The 22,183-nt window shown below is 40.6% G+C and overlaps 1 protein-coding gene across 1 annotated transcript in view; it reads left to right on the top strand.

Moving 5' to 3' along the window:
- ERCC6L2 (ERCC excision repair 6 like 2) overlaps positions 1–19,095 on the top strand; it is a 96,956-nt gene extending 77,861 nt beyond the window's left edge. Inside the window, exons 18-19 of the mRNA XM_066604082.1 lie at positions 7,532–7,695; positions 17,220–19,095. Coding sequence (XP_066460179.1) covers positions 7,532–7,695; positions 17,220–18,087 — 1,032 coding nt within the window. The 3' untranslated portion in view covers positions 18,088–19,095. The remainder of the gene's footprint in view (positions 1–7,531; positions 7,696–17,219) is intronic.
- Positions 19,096–22,183: the final 3,088 nt, after the last annotated feature.

Raw genomic sequence — 22,183 nt, 5'->3', positions numbered from 1 at the left:
TACCAGGCATAGGGTGTGTTTATTCGGGAGAACACGGCAAGTCTTTGTCAATCATGCACATAATGGAAGCGTCCACCTTTTATACACCAACTCCTTCTTGTTGTGCAAAATGTATGAAAGTGAATGAAACCATCCTACACATGCAGTATTTTACATGACCTATGGATACCATGGTTTGAATTATATTTCACCACAAGCAGCAGTGTAGCATATATACCCTGTTTCCTCGAAAATAAGACCTGCCCTGAAAATAAGCCCTACTCTGCTTTTTGGGGATTTTTGGGGAGGCTTTAAATATAAGCCCTAGCTGCATTACAAAAAAAAGGTAATGTATTCCTGGAGCACCGATGGGCTTCTTGCAGTCCTCGGCCACCCACGGAAGATCTTTTCCTGGTTACAGAATTCATAAATTCCACCTTCAGGAAGCAATGGCGCTTGTTGGTTCTCGAATGCTGCTCAGTCAATTAATGCAGCGCTCGATGAAACCAATGCAACAGCTGCGATTGGTTCATCGACTGCTGCATTGATTGGCTGAGCAATGGACGTATCACCAATCACAGCCATTACATTGTGGATTTATGAATTGGCCAATCAATGCCACGGTTCAGCGCATCAGAGCTCCAGAGAGCAGCGGGAAGGACCTGGACTGAGCCTGATGGGTACATATAATAAGACATACCCCGAAAAAAAGGACCTAACGCCTCTTTTTGGGTTAAAATTAATACACGCTCTCCTTCCCCAGCTGTCACGGGCGCCGATGCCGACAGCCAGCGACACACGCACAGAGGAGCGGAGTAGCCCTCAGTGGACGCATCTCGCCGCTACAGCAGGAGGGAGGACAGTGTTGTTGGGGTGGCCAGTGGAGAGGACAGTCTGCTCGGCACATCACAGCCAAGAGCACAGCGGGGACAGCCAATCACTAACTGGGGGTGTCAACCCAGCTGAATTATGTTGCCACCCCTAACTCCCGCTGGCGACATAATACAACACTACCGCAAGGTTTTTACTGTTTGTGGAGTCTTCTGAAGGTGTTTTGCTGTTACTTGAGTTCTTTTACGCCTCTTTGTGCTATTGGAGTGAGAACACTCCCTCCTAGAGAAAGTAGCAACCGTCTTGGATTTTCTTCACTGCAGTTAATTTCTCTAGCCATAGATTTCTGTACAGCCAGGTTTTTAGCAATGTTCTTGTAGCCTTTTCAGCCTTTTTAGAACATGTCTTTTGAAAGTTGTTTGTGTTGAGGCACGGTTACCACCTGTGAAAGCCAAACTTCCAATCTCATCTCCATGATCGAAATACCTATTGCCAGTTAGCTCTTGGAAAAGTCATCAAAACATGGGCTTCACTTTCTACTTCTCCCTGCACTGTGAGTGTTTATTCGATATGTTCCATACCAGGCATGAGCGATGCAACGGTTTGTGCACTATTAGTTTAGTTACATTGTGTTTTGTCTATAATTGTAGCTTCGATAACAATTAGACTGTAAATAATGAATGTATACATCCAGGTCATTTCAAAGGGTTCGCTTACTTTTTCTGGCAAGTGTTGACTTCATTAAGGACAACCTACCTTTCTGTGTCGGTAATTCCACGTGTTTCCATTGTTCCACATGACGGACTAACACCGTTCCTTCTGTCGTCTGCAGTAAATGCTTGGGTTTTAATAACACATTCCCTGTGAAAGCACAGTGACAAGTGATACTAGTTAATTTCCTGTTTGAGTTGTAATGTATATAGCACCTGATATGTAATACCACATTATTCTCTGCTCCTTTATAGAAGTGAAGTAAATGTCCCATCTTGAACACCTTCTTTAACCTAAATCAATCCAACAGTTTGTGTTGATTTATTTTATAATATATCTTTATAGACGTCTAAGTCAGTATTTCTAATACAGATCACCAAAGACCCCGCTTCTTGCAGTCCCTGCAGCCACCACTAGTGGGACCTTGGGAGATTGCTGCACACTACACTCATGCATTGAGCTCACTAATAAATCCATATGCGGTAAGCTGCAGGCAGCCAGAGTTTAATCCATTCAACTCTGTGGTCGTGTAGATGGAATTAGGACGTACGTATTAGAAAAAAAGAGTTCTATTAAGCCAGTTCTTTTTCGTCCAGAGCCACTTTGCAGCTGGACACAAAACCCATCCAATAGGAAACTATAAGATCAGTTTCATGTTCAGTTTCTCTTCTACCCTGTTTTCCCAAAAATAAGGCCTACATTGAAAATAAGTCCTAACCTGTTTTTATGGGATTTTGAGGGAACGTTAAAATATAAGCCATACTCTGAAAGTAAGCCCTAGCTGCATTAAATAATAATAAAAAGATACATTACCTAGCAGGCTCGGTGAAGGTCCCTCCTGCTGCTCTCCGAAGCTCTGTTGCACTTCTTGCAGTCCTCGGCCGCCCACAGAAGATCACTTCCTGGTTACAGAATTCATATATTCCACCTCCAGAAAGTGATTGTTCTGATTGCTTTTCGAGCACTGCTCAGCCAACCAATGCAGCACTCAATGAACCAAAGCCATGGCTGTGATTGGTTAATCGAGCGCTGCATTGATTGGCTGAGCAGCAGTCGAAGAACCAATCACAGCCATCGCGTTGTGGAGATGGGATTTATGAATTGGCCAATCAATGCTGCATCTTAGCCAATTCATGAATCCTGTCTCCACAACACGATGGTTTTGATTGCCTAAGCGGCGCTCGATGAACCAATCACAGCCATCGCATTGGCTCATCGAGCGCTGCATTGATTGGTTTTCGAGCGCTGCTCAGCCAATCGAAGCCGTCGCTTCCTGGAGGCAGGATTTATGAATCCTGTAACCAGGAAGTGATCTTTTGTGGGCGGCTGGGGACTGCAAGAAGTGTGTCGGAGCTCCAGAGAGCAGTGGTAAGGACCTGGACCGAGTCTGCTAGGTAAGTATAATAAGACATTCCCCGAAAATAAAACCTAGTGCCCTTTTGGGGCAATAATATAAGACAAGGTCTTATTTTCGGGGGAAACACGGTATGCCATAGGGGAAAAGAAAATGGATCTATGTAGAGGACCCTTATAAAAACACAATATTAACCAACAAAGAATTTGGGATCTCTAAATTCATTGGATTTAAAAGTTGGACTTTAACATTAAATGAGTTGTTGTATCTCTGCACTTCCTGGCTGAGATGAGAAACCTTCGGCTAGTTACCGACCACCTTGCCGGGTGTTACAGAAACAGCCAAGCGCGGCAGTCTTACACTTTTTCCATAACTCCCATTGAAGTGAAAGGGCGTTACGGAAACAGCCAAGGGAGCTACACAAACAGTATAGTGCACTGTGCTACACTGTTTCCATAATGCCCATTCACTTCATTGGGAGTTACAGAAGCAGCCTAAGGCTGTCGCATACAACTGTTTCTGTAACATGCGGCAAGGTGGTCAGGAAACCAGCCGCAGGTTTCCCATCTCAGCCAAAGAGTGCTGAGATGGAAATACCACATTAAGGTTACTTAAGATGTTTGAATCAAATAATCCGTAACTTCCAAAATGCATAATTAGATTAACATATTTCACTATATGAAATGTTTGTTACAGCAGAACAGGTTTGATGGTTAACACCCATATCAAACTTTACTTGTATTAAACGTAATTATGCAGTTGCTAATAAACTTTAAAGTTTACTATAATAGCTGGTGCCAACTATATGTGCATGTAATATAAATCAATATGAGCATGAGTCAAAAATTATACATGCTCCAGTTACTTTAAAACTTCTGTTGGCCACTCATTCCATTGTAGGTCACTCTCTCCCTTAGTCAGTGCTGTGTAGATCTGAATGTGTTACGTCAGTTAATTTGTGACTATATTGAAGAAAAAAATGGCTGCCCCACTTGTGATTTGCATGAAAAAAGAGCAGTATGTACTGTGTTTCCCCGAAAATAAGTCAGGCTTTTATATTAATTGTTGCCCCAAAGGCGGCACTAGGGCTTATTTTGGCTCGGTCTAGCTCCTTCCTGCTGCTTTCCCGCAGCCCAACAGAAGATTACTTCCTGGTTACAGGATTCATAAATCCCTCCTCCACAAAGTGATGGCTGTGATTGGTTCTTCAAGAGCTTCATTGATTGGCTGAGCCACGGTGCTCGAAGAACCAATCACAGGAGTCATGGAGGCGAGATTTATGGATTAACTAAGCGACGGCTAATCCAATTCATAAATCCTATTTCCATGAAGCGATTGCTATGATTGGTTCTTTGAGCACTGCCTTAATTGGCTAAGCCATGGCGCTCAAAAAACCAATCACAGCCATCGCTTTGTGAAGGCGGGATTTATGAATTAACTAAGCAGCAGTTCAGCCAATTTATAAATCTTGAAAGCGATAGCTGTGATTGGCTGAGCAGCGCTCGAAGAACCAATCATAGGCATCGCATCGTGGAGGCGGGATTTATGTATCCTGTAAGTAGGAAGGAATCCTGTATGATCAGCTGAGGACTGCAGGAACCCCACCAGGGCTCTGGGAAGCAGCAGGAAGGACTTGGTACGGTGTTAGCCAGTAGAGTACAGTGTGATTGTTCCCAGCAAGAGAAACCACGTAATCTTGTAGATATGATACCTTTTAATGGCTAACAAAAATACATGATGTTACAGCGAGCTTGCGAACCTCTCAGGCTCTTCGTCAGGCTAAAAAAAAGGAATAGATCTGAAGAGGCATGAATATTTATTCACACTTCTAACATACATACTTATGGCTAGGCACAGATATGGATGTGATTGGTTTGCACTTAAAAGGAATTCTGCAACAGCAAACAAACTTTTTTGTCTAGGCACTGATAAGGGAGTGAAAGTTTTATGGTCCCTGAATTACTGTTGGGGGGGTGGGGGGTTCAGGCCAGGAATGCTACAAGAGGTACACAAACATTTTTAACTAGACACTGAGAAGGCATTGAAAGCTTATGGTCCCTGAATTACTGTTGAAGGGTGGTTTTCACCTGGCCATCTTATCTGTGCAGTAAATGTCTTCACACCTCCAATTAACACATAAATCCTGGGGAATAATTTAACCCATTATTCAGCGTGTCAAAAGTTGTTATCAATTTATATTCCCAAATTCTTCTATGGTTTTGCGACTTGAAACCACCCTTCAATATCAAAACTCTCATATTTCCTATGTCATGTCCATGGTTAGAAAAGTGCTCGGCCACAGGTAATTGTACCTCCTGTAGCATTCCTGGCCTGACGAATCCCCCCAAACAGTAATTCAGGGACCGTAAAACCTTTGTTTTCATTATCAGTAAGTATGTTCTCTGCAATAGTATGCTCTCTGTGGCAATTACACTCCAGGAAAATAAAGTTTCTCCAGAGTGACCCTTTAAACTGATAAAAACAGTAATTAAAAGGTGGTGAAGATATATTACAAAAACTATATGAAGCTGTGTCATACAGGATCTCACACAAATATCAATGTTGGTATTTAGTTATAAATCTTTATTTTGCACGAATAATTTTGTCCTGGAATCAAAAAGAAGGAATACATTATGATTTCGCTGTCCTGCCCCAAGAAACGTAATATTAGGGTCATGAATGATAATTTGTTAGGACAATCCGCCTCGACTATGTACAAATTATACCCCAAAATAATGCCCTCCGTTCTCTTTATGAAGCAACAGATTGTCAAATAGGCTGCAGAAAATGAAGATATTAGAAAGCTCTCTTTTCACCGGGAACACAAGAGACAGTTAAATGAACTCTCTTTCAGTGTGAGTTTGTGGTAGGTCTTGTAACTGATTGGCATGGGTCCCAGAATGCTGATTTAAGACAATTCAAGGATAATTCATGGTTGCCTGAGGCTTACACCAGAATTAAATCTTACAATATTATGTTTACTGTAACATTTTGTATCCTCAGGCAAAGATCCTTGACCAGTCGAATTGTAAAGAGCGAGAGTTTCTTAACATGTTTTCACAAATGCAATTAAAAGATTTTTTTTTATTCTTTTGAGTTCCAAATGCCAGCTGTGTTGACTTATTTACAATACATGTTTTTACAGTCATTTGGGTTTTCTTTTTTCCTTGCAGAGACAAGTGAGTGAGTGACTTTCTAATTTTATAGGATTTGGATGTTATTCCAATAAATGTGTTTTCATCATCTGTGTTTAAACAGATGTGTAAACAAAACGCATTGTTGCTTCACGTTCTATACTTTTAGAAGGGATGAAGTTAGGGCCTATTAAAGAAATACAAGTTGTAGGCATGACGAGGCAGGTAATGTATCAAGCAGTTACAATTCCGAATACTTAACCTATCGGATTACATTTTTACCAGTTTTTACAGTATCTATACAGAGCAGTAGTCACAAGAAAATATTGCTAGGGGGCATTCAATTATGTTTTTGATGACGGAAACAATGGAACCACTTAGAAAGACTAACTTTAAAGAGGTTCTGTTTTCTTTCTAGTTCAGTCAATGTTGCATTACAAGGGAAGTCTTCGAGCTTTTGTATCTTGTGAAATTTGATGCCCATATTATGCTATCTAAATTGGCACTATTTGGTGGTTTACAGTATCCGCATTAATGGAAATTGCCAGTGCATACGGTCATAACTCAGGACTTGACTTCTGTGGCAAGACACACACAGAGATGGATCCAGGGTTCTTGGGGGGAGGGGACAAAAAGCTTAAGTGCCTTTTACATGGGCCGATAATTGTTCATTCACTTGGTCATTGCCCATATGAAGTCGATACATTAAAATCCAAAAGGGAAATGAAACCCGTTAATTCTGTCTTAGTGTTTATAAACTCAAGTAACCAAAGAATGAGTTGCTGTTTCTTTAAGATAAGTGTGTAAATTCTTCTCACTGCAGTCAGACGTCTTTATAATCAATATAACCTCCTCTACTTTTCCATGCTCATCACTCTCTCTTCTTTCTAGAAATTCCCTACTAAATAGTCGGTTTCATATTCTTACAAGCAAAATTAATTTCCTGCCCTTGTCCCCCAGTCCTCATTATTGGTTCATTGGAAAATAAAATGTCAATGTCCGGCATTAACACACAGTAAAACTTTGCTTTCTTAGTAGTTGAAGAAAAGTTGACATCTAATATATGATGCTGAAGTTGATGGATGTGTTCCTCCTGCCATCGTTGTCGCAAAATGTGAAACGCAGCAGCTTAATGTGAAATCCAAAGATAATTTTAAAGACTGTTTTTTACATCAAGACCTCCTTGCTGAACCAAGCCGCCCGGTGGGGTTTTGCTAGGTGACACTGAATGCTTTTAACAAACTGTACAAGGAAATGGGAAATATGTCTTGAGATGTTACTGGAAGAGTGTAACTGACACAGATCGCTGCGGTGATGTAAAAGCAAGCTGACATAATAGTGGCCTAATGACTACAGCCAGTAGATTCATGCTTTTCGGGGTTTTTTTGCTCTTACTCCTCTACCTCTTGTCATTCTATTTAGATTTGGCAAGTTGTATTGTAAAACTATGAAATGCAATAGATTGCAAGGATTTGGGTTTGTTGGTATAATTTTATGTATGTCTTTTTGTTTCTGAGTATAGAAATGTAATTTGGCCAACAAGGATGGGTTCTCGCAACAAGGAAGTATGGAAACGCCAGAGGACACTAGCCAGCAAATGAGTCCAGTGGTTCACAAAGAGAAAAAAGTACTTCGGTCGGGTGACACTATGTTCGTGCTGGGTAGTACACCTGAAGTAGTAAGAAAGTAAGTACAATTTAGCTAAAATAAACCATAATAGGGAACCAAACTTACTTGTAACACCAGTATATTAAGTTGTTAATAGACGTTATATACATAGCATCTATCACAATGTATCTCACACACAGCCCATTATTGTGCTACATAAGAGCTGTTTCTGCATAAGCAATACCCTGTTTCCCCCCAAAATAAGACCGTGTCTTATATTAATTTTTACTTTAAAAACATTTCATTATTTTACATGTATAGCTGCCTGGACACTATTTAAATTGACTCTCTTAATTAACTGTAAGCAGGGCTTAATTTTGGAGTAGGGCTTATATTTCAAGCATCCTCCAAAATCCTGAAAAATCATTTTGCATCCTCAAAAAGCCTAGAAAATCATGCTAGGTCTTATTTTAGGGTAGGTCTTATTTTCAGGGAAACAGGGTATTCACACCCATTTGCCGTGTCTGTTGGGCATGTGTGCTGGGAAAGCTTCTTTCACATATATCAAATGTATCTGTCTGCCCCCATTCATCCAGTGCAGGTCACAAAGGTATCCTTTTGGCTTCTGACGGTCTAGTACATTTTGGAAACCTTTTTTAAACTGTATGTAATAGCGTATTCTGCTATGTTGTTAAACACAGAGGCATCTTGTACAAAAAGTATACAATATGGTTTTTTTCCCCCCCTTTTTATAAAATGGGAGCCTGTGGGTGACATGTGGTTTGCACTGTATGGCTATACATCAGGTGTCCATTGTGGAATATTAATCCCCAAAATACATGTACAAAGCCAATGACTTATCTACACACAGATGCTGCAAAGTTTAACACAACACTGCAACCAGTCATCTTATCTTAAAAAAAAATAAAAAACGTTGAAAACGTGAAAACGTTTTGTGCTGCAGTTTAACATGTTAAAAGGGTTATCCAGTTATAAACTATTTATGCCTATCCTCAGTATTATAGATCAATGGGGGCCATTTCCAGGGACCCCTGCCAATCAACTGTTCACCTGGCCTGTGTGCTTGTGCACTAAACTGCATTCTGCAGGAAGCAGACAGCTCCATTCCGACTGCAGTGGCCAGGCTTGGTATTGCAGGCCCAACTCACATTGAAGTGAATGGGAACTTGGCATGCAATACCAAACCTGTCCACTCCAATGGGAATGTAGCTGTCTGCTTCCTGCATAAACTAACTCATTGTATGGACACACTAACTTGGCAGACAACTGATTGGCGGGTTCTGGGGTGTCAGACCTGCAACAATGTATTACAGATGGCCTGTGTTGCCAACAGTAGTTTACAACTGGACAATCCTTTTAACTGTCAAATTAAACTTCGCTACAGAAGATGACATTGATAATGACAACCAATATTAGGGCAATCCTGTTTGTTGAGCCAGCCTATGCAGTACAGTAGAAAAATGGTTATTTCATACCTCGTTTTTGAAGTTCTGCTGCAGCCAGACACCATTTGGAAAATAATGGGAACTATACAAAAATAAAACATGCAATCAAACAAACATTTCCTTCATGCTGAACTATGCATTTTCTAAGGGGTAAAAAGGAAAAACAATTTCTCCTTTCTGAGAAGGTCACATTGTCACATGCACTCTGAGGTCATGTTCTTGGCAATTGAAAGGTAAAGTTTTCTTGGCAGCTGCATGCCAAAATCAGATTGGAACTTGGTTTAGTAAGACTACAGTATTTCACATTTGCAATTCCTTAATCTCCAAAAAAACAAATATTTATTTGCTAATCCTCCAGAATGGAATTTGGAAAGATTTAATAAACAGTATATTATGGTGAGATCTCGTGAAAAATCAGTGCAACGGGCCTGCCACTTGGAAAATATTAGTGCGCAGATAAGCCATGACATTACCCCAAATAACTTAATGAATATTCTGTAAAGCTCTCCTACTAATTAATAGGAAATTGATGATGCCAGTAAATGACTGACTCTGATAATCTCGTTTAATATTAGGGTAGGACAGTAGTCTTTCACGAATTTAAAACAAAAATGACTTTGCAAAATACACGCCCCCTTTTCTAGATGTAGCTAAGGGTTTCATTGGGGGAGTGTTTTTTGTGTAGTTTTTCTAGTTTTCTAGTTGAAAAGTCGCAGTATGCTCCATTTTCCTGCGGATTCGACACGGACGGCTTCTAGTCAATGGAAGCCGTCCGACTCGCAGCCTGTCCGCAATTGACATTGCAGATGGGCTGCGAATTCCGCAGAAAAAGCGGGAGTTTTTTTTTTTTATATCATGCATACTGCGTATGTCCGACGACGAGCTGTGCAGACCATCCACAGTGCAGAAAAGAAGAAGCAAAAACAGGTATGCGTGGATGCCGGCTGGGCACAGGGTCGGATTCCGCTGCTGGCTCCCACATGTGGAATTCGACCCGCCTGTGTGCAAGTGGCCTTAACGGAAGAGACTGATGTCGGACCCCCTTTGATCACAGCACTTGAAATGTCTGAGACATAGTTAAGGCCAATACGTAATACTTGTATTAACAATTCAGCATCTATTGAAGGACCCCAAAACAGTCTGACCATCCAATAGGTGGCGCTGCAGAGGTATTGTTCCATCTTCCTTATTTGCATATATTTCCCAGAGGGCCTTATAAGTCTCCTCACACACCTTCAAGGTGCTCTCCTTAAGGAGAGATGATACTATTCCCATTCTACTAATAAAAAATGCAAGTTGCTTTCAAACTACTGCACAGATACACATAGCAGACACATGACTGTACTTAGCCCAGACAGGACTGCAGAAAGATGGTGACAGGTTCCCTTTAAGCAACAAAAGAGTGATAGTATGATAATGATATGTGAATTAGATGTTCGTCATAAAGCTGTACCAAAATAGAAGTGCCAAATAACATGGAACACCCAACATAATTATACCAACATAGCGATCACACATCGCTCTCTATATAGTTATGATGCAAAGTTGTACTAAGGAAAAATTAATGCCACCTAATTTGATCCCTATGATCAGTAGTGTTTATAAACTATCCGACAGACCATGGTATATTCAGTGGCTTGTGGACATTAAACCCCATTGGCCAAGTGACCTTTGAAAACCCTGGTGGTCCAGTTTATTTTTATCATCCCTAACGTCCATAGGCCTAGTCCCGCTTATTACTCCTTGTGTCTAAGCACCTGTTCCATTAGTCACAGGCAGCTTGACCAATCTATTAAGCTAAGCAGTGATGGCTTAACAGCAAGAAAAATGTACTAGACAGTGTTGCTGTGTACATACAATACTGTCACATGTAGTTCTTTTGTTTTTCTTCTATCAAAACAACCATTAAGCCGGCTGCACACGGCCGCGACGGGCTCCGCCGCGGAATTCCCGCGGCGGAGCCCGTGACGGCGCCCCCCAGAGACCCCATACTTACCTGCGGATCCGGCGTCCCAGGTCCCGCATGACGCTGCGGCGTGACGCGCCGCAGCGGCATGTGAGACGCCGGCCACATCACATGACGCTGCCGGCCGCGTCATATGACGCAGCGGCGGTAGGGCGATTTCACGCTATCTTCCGCTGTGCTACAGCGGAAGATAGCGTGAATAGACGGCTTCCATTGACTGCAATAGAAGCCGCCCGCGCGTACGCCCGTGGCAAATAGAGCATGCCGCGGGAGAGGACGGAAGATTTCACGGTGCGGAATTCCGCGATGGAATTCCGCACCGTGAGCACTGAGCTATTAGGTTCAATAGAACCTAATAGCTGCGGGCAACGCAGCGGATTTCCGCTGCGAATTACGCGACGGAAATCCGTTCGTGTGAAGGAGGCCTTAAACAAAAATATTTGTTTTTGATTATAAAAAAAATAAGATATTTTACTAAAAATTATACATCATCTTAAACCGCCAATTACAATAGAAAGTTTCAGTATTTTGTGTGTCCACCTCTTTTTATTACAGCTTCCATTCTTTTTTGGAGACCTTACAGCTGTTTTTTATTGTTTTTTTACAATAAAAGTTTTTATTGGTTTTCAAGCTTTTAAGAAATAAGGTTAAGGGCGCCTGCACACTGGCGATAAAGATGAGCGAGATTTGCACAAATATGAAATCCATTCTTTTGAATGGGCTCATTCACATTTGCAATGTTTTCCTGCATAGCACCGCGTTGTGATGCAGAAAATAAATTGCAGCATGTTCTTTCTTTTGGAGATACTGACTATTATCTTCAATGTGGCCATCGGCTGCCGCCGGCCCAATTGGGACCAATGGGAGAACATCACAATCACCTGCTGCGGCTGTGACAGCTGCAGCAGGGGATTCTTTCAGCGATCTTTTCCTATTGATTTCAATGGTACCAGCACTGCTGCCACCAGCCCTATTGAAAAAAAATGGGAGAACATAGTGATCTCCTGCCACGGCTCTGACAGCCACAGCAGGGATGAAGGGAATCCCCACAGTGATGCGAGGCTGTTTTTGAAATGAAAACACCTCACACCCAGCGGTTTCCACATGTTTTCAATGGGGCCGCTATCTCCTGCCACGGCTGAGACAGCCACGGAAGGAGATTCCTTTAGCCCTGCTGTGATGGGAGATGTCTTAAAAATACAATATGTAATACAGAATTACCAAACAATAAGGGAGTAAGAGGAACACAGGTGAGGGAAAAAAGAAGGGGGATGAGTACAAGAAGGGATAAGGCAAGAGGAAAGTTAAAACAATATTGCTGGATAGTTATGAGACTGTTTTCTGGAAGGATCAAGCAAAATACTATGAACAAGGAGATAGAGCACGTAAGGTGCTGAGCGATAAGAATAGGTCACCCTTGAGTAGGAGGAATCTAGATTTTTTGGGGGTGAATCCAAAAGGCAGTAAAATCTTTTTTTCCTCAAGCTATCTCTGACTATTATGAGGACCTATATAATTTAAAGAAGACCAAGAAAATATCTGCCCAAAACAAGATGATCTAGATCTCCTCTTAGATAAGATTGAACTTCTCCACCTCTCCAGAGATCAGCTAGCAATATTAAACAAGCCAATCACATTGATATCCTAAAGAGAAGGAAAACCCTTGAGTCAAATGGCCCTATAAATGAATATTATGTAGATTGTAAGGATATTCTGCACATATTTGACCAGAATTTTTAATATCACTTGGAAGGGCATAGTTTTTCCCAAGGCAATTTTAGAAGACAACATTAGTTATTATGCTCCCCAAGGTAGATAAACGCGGAGACAGTCCTGGAACCAACGAAGCAACAAGATCCAATTTTAATGAACCAATAACAATAAAGGGAACCAACATTCTACCTATTGTAACCTAAGAATTGACCTATTTGAATTACTGAAAATACTAAATCAATGTAGGTCTTTCTCTACTGGTATGTAGGCTAGACTCCTATGCCCAGACCTTGGCCACTTCTGTCTGATCATAAAGGGACAGCTGAACTTTTGGTCCTGGTAGGGCTTCAGTATCAACCCTTTAACTAGGGAACCTCAATTCCCCCCCCCCCATACCCGCAGGCCACGGGGCATTTCGGGCTCATATGTGACTACCTGGGAAGTTATTGCTGATTTAGGGGGGACCCTGCCTATTTCCTTAATCTTAAATTTTTGTTTCTGTGTTACATGTTTGTCCAGGTAGTCACATCACCTCCTCAATTATCATTTCTTTTAGTCGTTCACTATCAAATATGGGGTTAATGTGGTATCTATCTCTGTCCTAAGCCCTATTTTTTTAACTATATCAATACAATTTTGTTTTAATATTGTCTATACTGTGAAGGGCTATTTAATACTAATTAATAGCCTTTTTTTCTGCCCCAGTGAAACCTGGAGACAATCCTGTGGACTAATCACCCTTTTAAATGGGGACATAATTTTTTTTGCAAATATGTTGGGACTATTTGAAGGTAATAATCAAGTCTTTGATTTCTATTGATCAGATTGGCATCTGAGAGATGCCTGTAAAAGGGTACTGGGTTTGGTAGACTGGATGGAGAGGTCGAGGGACCCCAGTGCACTTCTGTCATTAGATGCAAAAAAAAGCGTTTGACAGAGCAGACTGGAATTTTTTGTGGAATACACAATTTAGGGGATTGTTTTTAAATGCTGTGGAGGCCCTCTATTTGTTCCCTAACTCTATGGTATTGTACTGTATAATGGATTCCTGTCTAAGTAGTTTTATATCTCAAGTTGAACAAGACAGGGTTGTCCATTATCCCCAATAATGGATAATCTAATAGTGGTGCAATTGGACTTAGCTATGGGAGCAAATGCAAATATTCATGGAATCAGGGTAGAAATTTCATAACACTACATGCTAGTTATGTAATAATAGTCTGCAAAGACTTGCAAAGGTCATTCAAGCATGTAGAAGCTGCACTGAGTTTTACTCGAAGGCATCTCTGTGTAAACTGTAAAATAGTGCCAAGTTTTGCTCTTTAATATTTCCAGAGACCTGAGAGAGTCTGAAATCTGACTTCCCATATCACTGGGTCAAAACTAGTATGTGATATTTAGGCTTAAAACATGTTTGCAATAATATAACTGAAACAAATGAGTTCCATCAACAACTGCTCTCCAAGTGTACAGTCACATCTTGAGGTAGGGGATGGAGATGACGAAGATATAGAGCGCAATAATGCACAAGAAGACGACATAGAAAGCGATAATGGAGAAGAGAACATCAGTCTGCCACTGAAACATCACCCAAAGATGGCATGGACCAGTACAGAATCAGTCTAGCAAAGAAGAAAATGGTGGATGCCAAAATACCTAAAACGATGACCAACTGCGAGAAACATCTACAAACTGACAGCAAATGAATGCAAGCCTTCCATCAAAGGTCCTCAAAGTGATGTTTTACTGCTTCCATCCCACCACCTCAGACTGAAAAAAAAAAAAAGATTTTAAAGTTGACAGAAAATAGAGCTTTTGCATCTACTGAGGCGGAGAGAAATTCCATTCTACAGAAGGTTCAAGGAACCGCAGCTGTAGATTATGCAAGAAAACTTGAACAGCTGAAGAAAAAAGGAAGCTAATCTGCTATTACATGCATTAACCTTTACTGAACATATTAAAGTTCAGTGCATACCTAGAGGTCAGAGAAGTGCTAGAAGCCCTATTCTGCTAAAAGATGATGTGAGTTATCAGCAGAAATGGTATGCATTGAGTAAACATCACTGCTTGGACTTAAAGGGGCTCTGTCATTTGAAACCAAAATTCAATACTTACCTATTCCTCTCCCGTCAGTCTTCTTACCGCATCTTCTACCCGACGATCTTCTCCTGTCTCCTGCATTCCCCCGGTCACCTCACCTCCAGTTGGCCGATTCTTCTTCTTCCAGTGACGAAGTATCCATTACCGGCATTCTCCTTCCTGCAGGGCACTGTTCATAGCCTAGCAGGGAGTGCCGAGCTGTTGCTAAGACTGCACATGCATGCTGTCTCTCTGCAATAGTATATGATCTCTCACGAGGACACAGCAATAGATCGTCATTCCTTCCTAGGCAGTGAACGTTATGTCACCAGTGACGTAACCTACACTGACCTGCAGGAAGAAGAATGCAGAAAATAGATGCTCCATAAAAAGAAGAGAAGGATCCAGTCTGCTTGCGGTGAGGTGACCTGGGGGACTGGAGAAGATGCAGTAAGAAGACTGCCTGGGGAGGAATAGGTAAGTATTGTTTTGGTTTTTTTTTATTAAATGACAAAACCCCTTTAAATGGAATATGTTCCCTAGATTTTTTTTATTAATTAAAACCAAATAGTGAAACATGTTCCATTTTCTTACCTGTTTTTATTTTAGAATTTATTATTCTGTTGTCTCTACATGATTGTGGGGGCTGCCAACTTTCCTGGGCTGCATTTAAAGATGACATCACAGGAAATCGCGTGACGACTGCTGCGTCACATTCTTGAACTCCTAGCATCGTGGCTCTCGAGAGGTGAGCGATGATACTAGGAGAATGGGCAGTGACACTGCAGCCTCCCATTGGATGCAGCAGTCACCTAATTTCATGGACATCATCTCTCACAAGAATGTCTGGGCTGCAGAGTCTGCACTGCGGGCTGCAGAGGGGTAGGTATATCTCTGTTTCTTATTTTAGGCCGGGGGGTCCTATTGAAAAGGGGTTGTCCAGTTACCGGACAACCCCGAGAGATGGTTTGCAGCAGCTTCATGGACCGGTCACACAATGGACAGGAGCTGAACCAATGACTTTTTGGGAGACTGTTCTAGGTATGCTCTGCGACCTATGAAGGGTTCATTTTGCAGGGAGGGGAGATAGATAGTCAGAGCTTATCACCATTTGTTAATGGTGGATCCTATGTTATCTACACCTTTCAGTCTAATCCTGCCTGTGATGTTAAGGCCCCTTTTACACTGCAATATAAATTGGAAAGAGCAGGCAACCAACGGTGAACTAGTGATTATATATCACTAAAAATCCATAGTAAATTCTGCTACATGCATATGTACCCGTAAAATAATTAGGTCGGCTAGGTTTGTTGACCTACACATGTCCATATTAACGCATGATGGTCATTATATGACTATAGATCTATGTTTGTATGAGATCTTATCCAGAAGGTTTAGAGCTGTTGGACTTTAGAACAATGAGGGGAAAATGGAGATAAAAGTAAGGAATTTAATGTCTGCATAGCAACACTGGCTGTTACACTGAACAGAATCACAACTTTGTACATATGTGTTCAGGAAACAGTTTGCATGTTGCAAGAAAGTCTGGTCTTGATTAACAGTGAGAAGCATTTTAAGTAATTACCACTTAAAAAAGGCACACATCATTACTAAGTATAGCAAGAAGTTAACAAATGGTTTTGACTAAACCTTAGGTTGTACTTGCTGACAAATGTCTTCATCACAAAATATTTGCATGTGTTCTTCTGTTTACTCATATGACCACCACCAGTTTCATTAGACTAATATGGTTTGCCAGTCCACATGCTGATCTGTAGTATTTGAAAGAAAAGTCATATTCAAGTATGTTTCTTCTTCACTTGGATTTATAGTGGAAACGGTGCAGTTCATGTACACAAATAGTTAACCACGATGGTTATAAGTTTGTCCCAAATGTAGAAAGGTTAATTGGCATTAAAGAATAGCAGAAGTACAAAAATACCATACATTCATAAAACACCACTTCATATGTAAAAGTTCATGACCAGTCTTAAAACTTCCAACCTGTTGGGCGAAAGAAAGAGCTACGTTAAAAATGTTACTAACTGGAAAGTGAGAGACTTTGGTCAGTCCTTTTTTTAAGACTGGTTTCGCATAGCTGTAATTGATGCACATTTGTGTCCATATTACAGAGGCAACATATGGACCACCTGTGGTTCTACTGAACAATAGGGTTATAACATTGGTTAAATCATTTATAAAACAATGACTGTTGGGGCATTACAGTGTGAAGCCCAACCACATCTTACCAGGACTAATGCTTTTATGGCTTTTGCATGGACTATATTTTTTTAACTTTATAATATAAATGTGTATTTTACAGAATATAGGGCAATATGAAAAAAAAAAACTTACATTGTTTGTTTTTTTTTTTTTAGGAGACATTTTTCTCAAATGGTGGCATATTTCAAAATGGCTTCCGCAGAAGAGCTTGCTCACCATCTCGTCAGTGTAAAATCACATGTGAGACAAGCCATGCTTAGAGAATTTTATGCCAGAAGATATTCTGAGGTGGAGGATCTTTACCCAAATAAAATTCTTCTAACTAAAAATGAAAGAAAAGAAAGTAAATCTAAGGTCAAAAATAATGTAATCAAAATGAAAAGAAATAAAAGTATAGTTCTATCTCCAAACTACACAAATAAGGAAACTGAACCTGTGGATTTCGATATTAGTGATGACTGTGAACTGAAAACTGAAATAAATCCGACAAAAAAGAATCATCTCCCAGACATGAGGAATACCGAACCATCTCTAAGTATGTCTATGGAAAAGAGTAGTAACTACCACGAAAGTAAACAGTCGCTACATACAGACTTGAAAATAACAGAGTCTAGTACAAGTTTTTCCAAAGAAATCAACGATGTCACCGAGGACCACTTGTTAAAACACAAAAATCTGCCGAGGAAAATGAAGAGAGACCTTGTTTCCGACTTACTTGGTGACACATCTATACTGGATGATCTTTTTACCTCTCAGAGTAATCATCGGTCTGCTGTCTTGTCAATGCCGTCTCAGGGTGAACCTGCAGCAACCAAACCAAGGCGCCATTCTAAAGACTTCTGGGATATTCTTAGTGAACAAAATGATGAAAGTATCAACAGGCTCACTGACTTGTCTGTAATTAAAAAAGCTTGTGAGACTTCAATTTTGCCTTCAGTTTCTAAAAAGGACAGCTCGAATGATTCACTTTGGGTAAAGAATGAAAAATTCTTGTGGAGGAAAAAGGAGAATGCACAAGACTGACCTCAAGATTGCCTAGTAAATCACTAGAAGCAATACAATAATCATTAGAAGCAATACAAAAGAAGAAATACTCGCCTCTATTCCGCCCCCAAGAAACAGTGCAATGGCTCCTGCGCCCCTCCCAGTCTGTACTGACCGTGGATATCATGTGACCACTGCAGCCAATCAGAAACTGATGTGTCGGCATTCAGAATTCCTGCCACAATGGCGCCCAGGATGTGAGTGCTGATGCCAGGAGAACAGGAAGTGACGCTTTTTGAAGCCTGACAACACCTTTTAAGGGGCTTGTACACAATGTGAAAAAAGTTTGTTTTTTTCCAAAAACGGTATCACTTCTACTGTAGGCTCTTTTTGATATTGCAGCGGGGCATGTGTCACTTAAATAGGGTTGAGCTGCAATACCAGACACAGACTAGGGATACGAGTGGCACTGTTTTTGAGGAAAAAGATTGATCCTTTTCTAATCTTGTACAATCTCTTTAAGCTCTGCCTAGAAGTTTATCATCCAAACACATCAATTTTCTCCAAAGTAGCCTACTGTACAAACCTTTTATTGTTTTAGTCATGAATATTTTAATTTTTTTAAGTGCTGGCTATACTTAATTTCTATTTATTTAGTCATATATATATAATTTTTTTAAATCAAGATTTTAATTTTTTTTCTTCCTCCATTTTCCCCTCTGAGATCCATTTCCACACTTTTGTATGAACCAGTTTCAGATGTACTCCATTGTGTCCCATTCACACAGCTTCTTTTCTACACGGATCCCACACCATTTTAGCATTCAATTGCATGCTATGAAAAAAACGCATCATGGGAAAAAAAAGGATTTACTCAATTCTTAAAGCGGCTTCTGCTGAAGGATTTACCCCATTGAATGAACCCAGGTTATAGTTACTTTGGTTAAGCTCAAACTGTATATTGGCATTTGTACAGCTTTTCTATCACACAACTCTGAACCTTTCTGTTGACCAGAAATATGTATGCCGCTCCGAAATAAAATGTTACACAGCTAGCTACGCATTGTGTTTGCTTTCATATTTTTCCACAATTTAATTTGATAAATTCTTGTCATTATGAGATATGAAACAGATTTATTAAGGGTTTAGTCTCATGAGCATATTTACGTGGATAATATGGATACCATGGTCCCCACTGATTTGTATTTGGATATTCAGATGAGCATATTTTTTTGATCAAGTTTTAAAAAAACCAGCATGTCCTACTTTGATGCATTTTTGTGGCCCAAAGCTGCCCATTCAAGTCTATGGGAGTGCGTAAATATACAACAAATACGCAGTTGCAAGGAAATTCAGTGTTTTTTGAGCGTCCATTGATTTCAATGGAAAATTCAAGTTAACCCTTTCCAATCCACTGTCTGACGTCTAAAGACATTCTGATTGAAGGCTGTACAGCTCCGATGTCGAAAGACGTCCGACAGGGTATTCTTACTGTATATTACTGGCCGCTCTGTTGTCGGGGGCCTCTCCAGCATGTCCCATACCGCAGTACTGGCTCCAGCCAGCAGATGGTGCCATTGTATAATGGCAGAAAGAGAAAACCCCCTAGGAAACCCTGAATCCAAAATTGGATTGCAAAGGGTTAATCTGTGTGCAAAAAACCCCGCAAAGAATATGCAAAGTACATCTGTATACGCTCAGTTTTTGCTTGTTGCTAGGCAATTAAAAAAGAAAAGAAGAAAGTAGGAAGTAAGACCTAGAGCAGCACAGCTACAGCACTACCATACCTAGGAATGTGGACATAGAGGGCTTAATTGGCCTAATTCAGCAAAAGCCTACATTGTGGGACACCACCTGCGAGGAATATAAAGAGGGGAATTTTCAAGACACCTGTTGCAAAGAGGTGGCCCAGGGAGTCTTCCAGGGGAGATTGGGGGATGGAAATAAAAAAATACATTAGGTAAGTATACTTAATCTTTTATTTATTTAATTCAGTTCCTTTTCCATTTTCATTCCTGAAAATGATGTTGGGCTCTGTTTTTTTTTTGCAAGCAAATGACTACAGGCGAAGTCTCCCCTACTCTGCTCTGCTATATATGTGACCAAGATACTTCTTTTTTTAATGTGCTTTTCAGGCCTCTTATTTTTTTCAGTGATGAGAATGCTGTGGACCCGTGTTTTTTGTTAGCAAATAGCTGTGCACTGTACATGGGTACAGTAGAATTTTGTCTGTGCAATGTAGGTGACTCATTGCGTTTGCATTTCATAGTTTGCTCCCTCTGTTGGCACAAACTTTTCTTTGCTTGATTTATGCAATGTTTACATTGCTGCCAGTTTTAATTTGCTTGGGTGTCTGGGACAAATGGAAAATCTTTTTTTCTTTTTCCACGAAAGATCAAGCTTGCTATTGTGCTACATACACTACCGGTCAGAGGTTTTAGAGAGCCTCCATTTTTCCAGTTATTCTTGATATTAACACAGCCCAAGTCCGGTAAGTTAAAAATATTATGAAATATTAACCTGAAATTTAACAATAGTTTGAATTCATGATTTTAAGAAAACTGCTTATTTCAGGAAACACCTCAAGGACAGCAGCTCTGCAGCACTGAAAGCAATTTATACTTTGAAATTGGATGAAAACTATTCCTACAGGTGTCTCAACTTTTGTCGATTACTTTCAAACCCTTTGGACCAGCATTAGAATAAACTGCATCTACATCCTCTAGGGCAGGATTTGGACAGTTCTGCTCTTCAGGAAAGAGCATATTGCCATCATAATGGCAAAAAAAGCAATTAACCAAAAAAGACAGACAGTAAGTCTTATGCCCCATTCTACACAGCACAATTATCATGCAAATCACTCATTAGATGGAACAGTCTGCATAATAATTGTACTGTGTGAACGCATGCAGTGAAAGACCGATCATCAATAAATCGCTGATCGGACATTTAATGCAGACCTAAAATACATCATTTGTCTGCCACTGCATTGTTCTGTATTAAACTGATCTTCATTCATCTATGAATGATGGCTTGTTTACTGTGAATGGAAGCAGACCGGCCGAAATGATCTCTGACTCACTCTGCCTGCAGTCACTGAGCGATGATATCTCTTGTGTAAAAACACAGGAGCAATCATTGCTGGGATGGCTTTCGGCAAAAGGGAATGTAGAAATGTAGGTCTGTCCTACAGAGAAATTGCTAACAGGATAGGTCATCAATAGTATTTTCCACGGAAAACCCCTTTAATGCAGCAAAAACTAAACAAGAGTCAATTTCAACTGTAAAGAGAAGACTTCTGTCTCCAGGTTTGACATGTAGAGTATCAGTTAGAAAGCCACTGCTAAGATTGCAAATTTAAAAAAAAGAGTTCCCTAAGCCATGCAGCATCAATTGGCTCCTGAAATCTATCATTAATGTCCATCTGGTCTTGACAAGTGGCGGGCCTTTACCGATGTCTTCAGCTGCTGCCAAATGATGTTGCAAGTCTTCTTGACAAGCCCTGTTATCGTAGAGCTGCACAACAGGAACGCAAATTGCAGTGAAACAAATGAATTTCCAGCAGTGAGGAACCTGAAACACAAAATAAAAAATTAAGTCAACATGCACCGTATAAAACTATTCCTCACCTGTGCACTAACTATAAAGACACATGATTAGGAACAAGGGACTCTATGCAGTACACTGCTTCATTTTGGACATAGAGTGACATTCAGCAGGACGATGATACAAAACATACTTCAAGGTTATATCATAACTACTTAAGAAGATAAGAAGAAGATGGTTGGCTTCAAAGAATGGCATAACCTACACAGTATTACGTCCAACCAGGACACGCTGGATCTGTCACCTGCAGATCTCCCACAAATGCAAATGAACGAGTTAACAAAACCGGGATAAAACCAAAATATGCGAAACACTGTCCCTATATAACCTAACACAGGAAATGGGCCCTGCCTGAATGCAGGGCGATCGCCCCAATAAGGACAGCTGTGACTATGTGTTTCGGCCCCTAATTGACCCTAAGTGGGAAAGGGAAATAACACAAGAAAACCAAAACTAGAGCTGAAAACAAGCACAGAACTTAGCTTGAGATGCAGCAGGCAACTGAACGATCTAGGACAGGATCAGAGCT

This window comes from Eleutherodactylus coqui, chromosome 5, assembly GCF_035609145.1.
Source record: "Eleutherodactylus coqui strain aEleCoq1 chromosome 5, aEleCoq1.hap1, whole genome shotgun sequence".
NCBI lineage: Eukaryota > Metazoa > Chordata > Amphibia > Anura > Eleutherodactylidae > Eleutherodactylus > Eleutherodactylus coqui.
The sequence above is the reverse complement of the archived record's forward strand: the minus strand, read 5'-3'. Positions and strand labels throughout refer to the sequence as shown.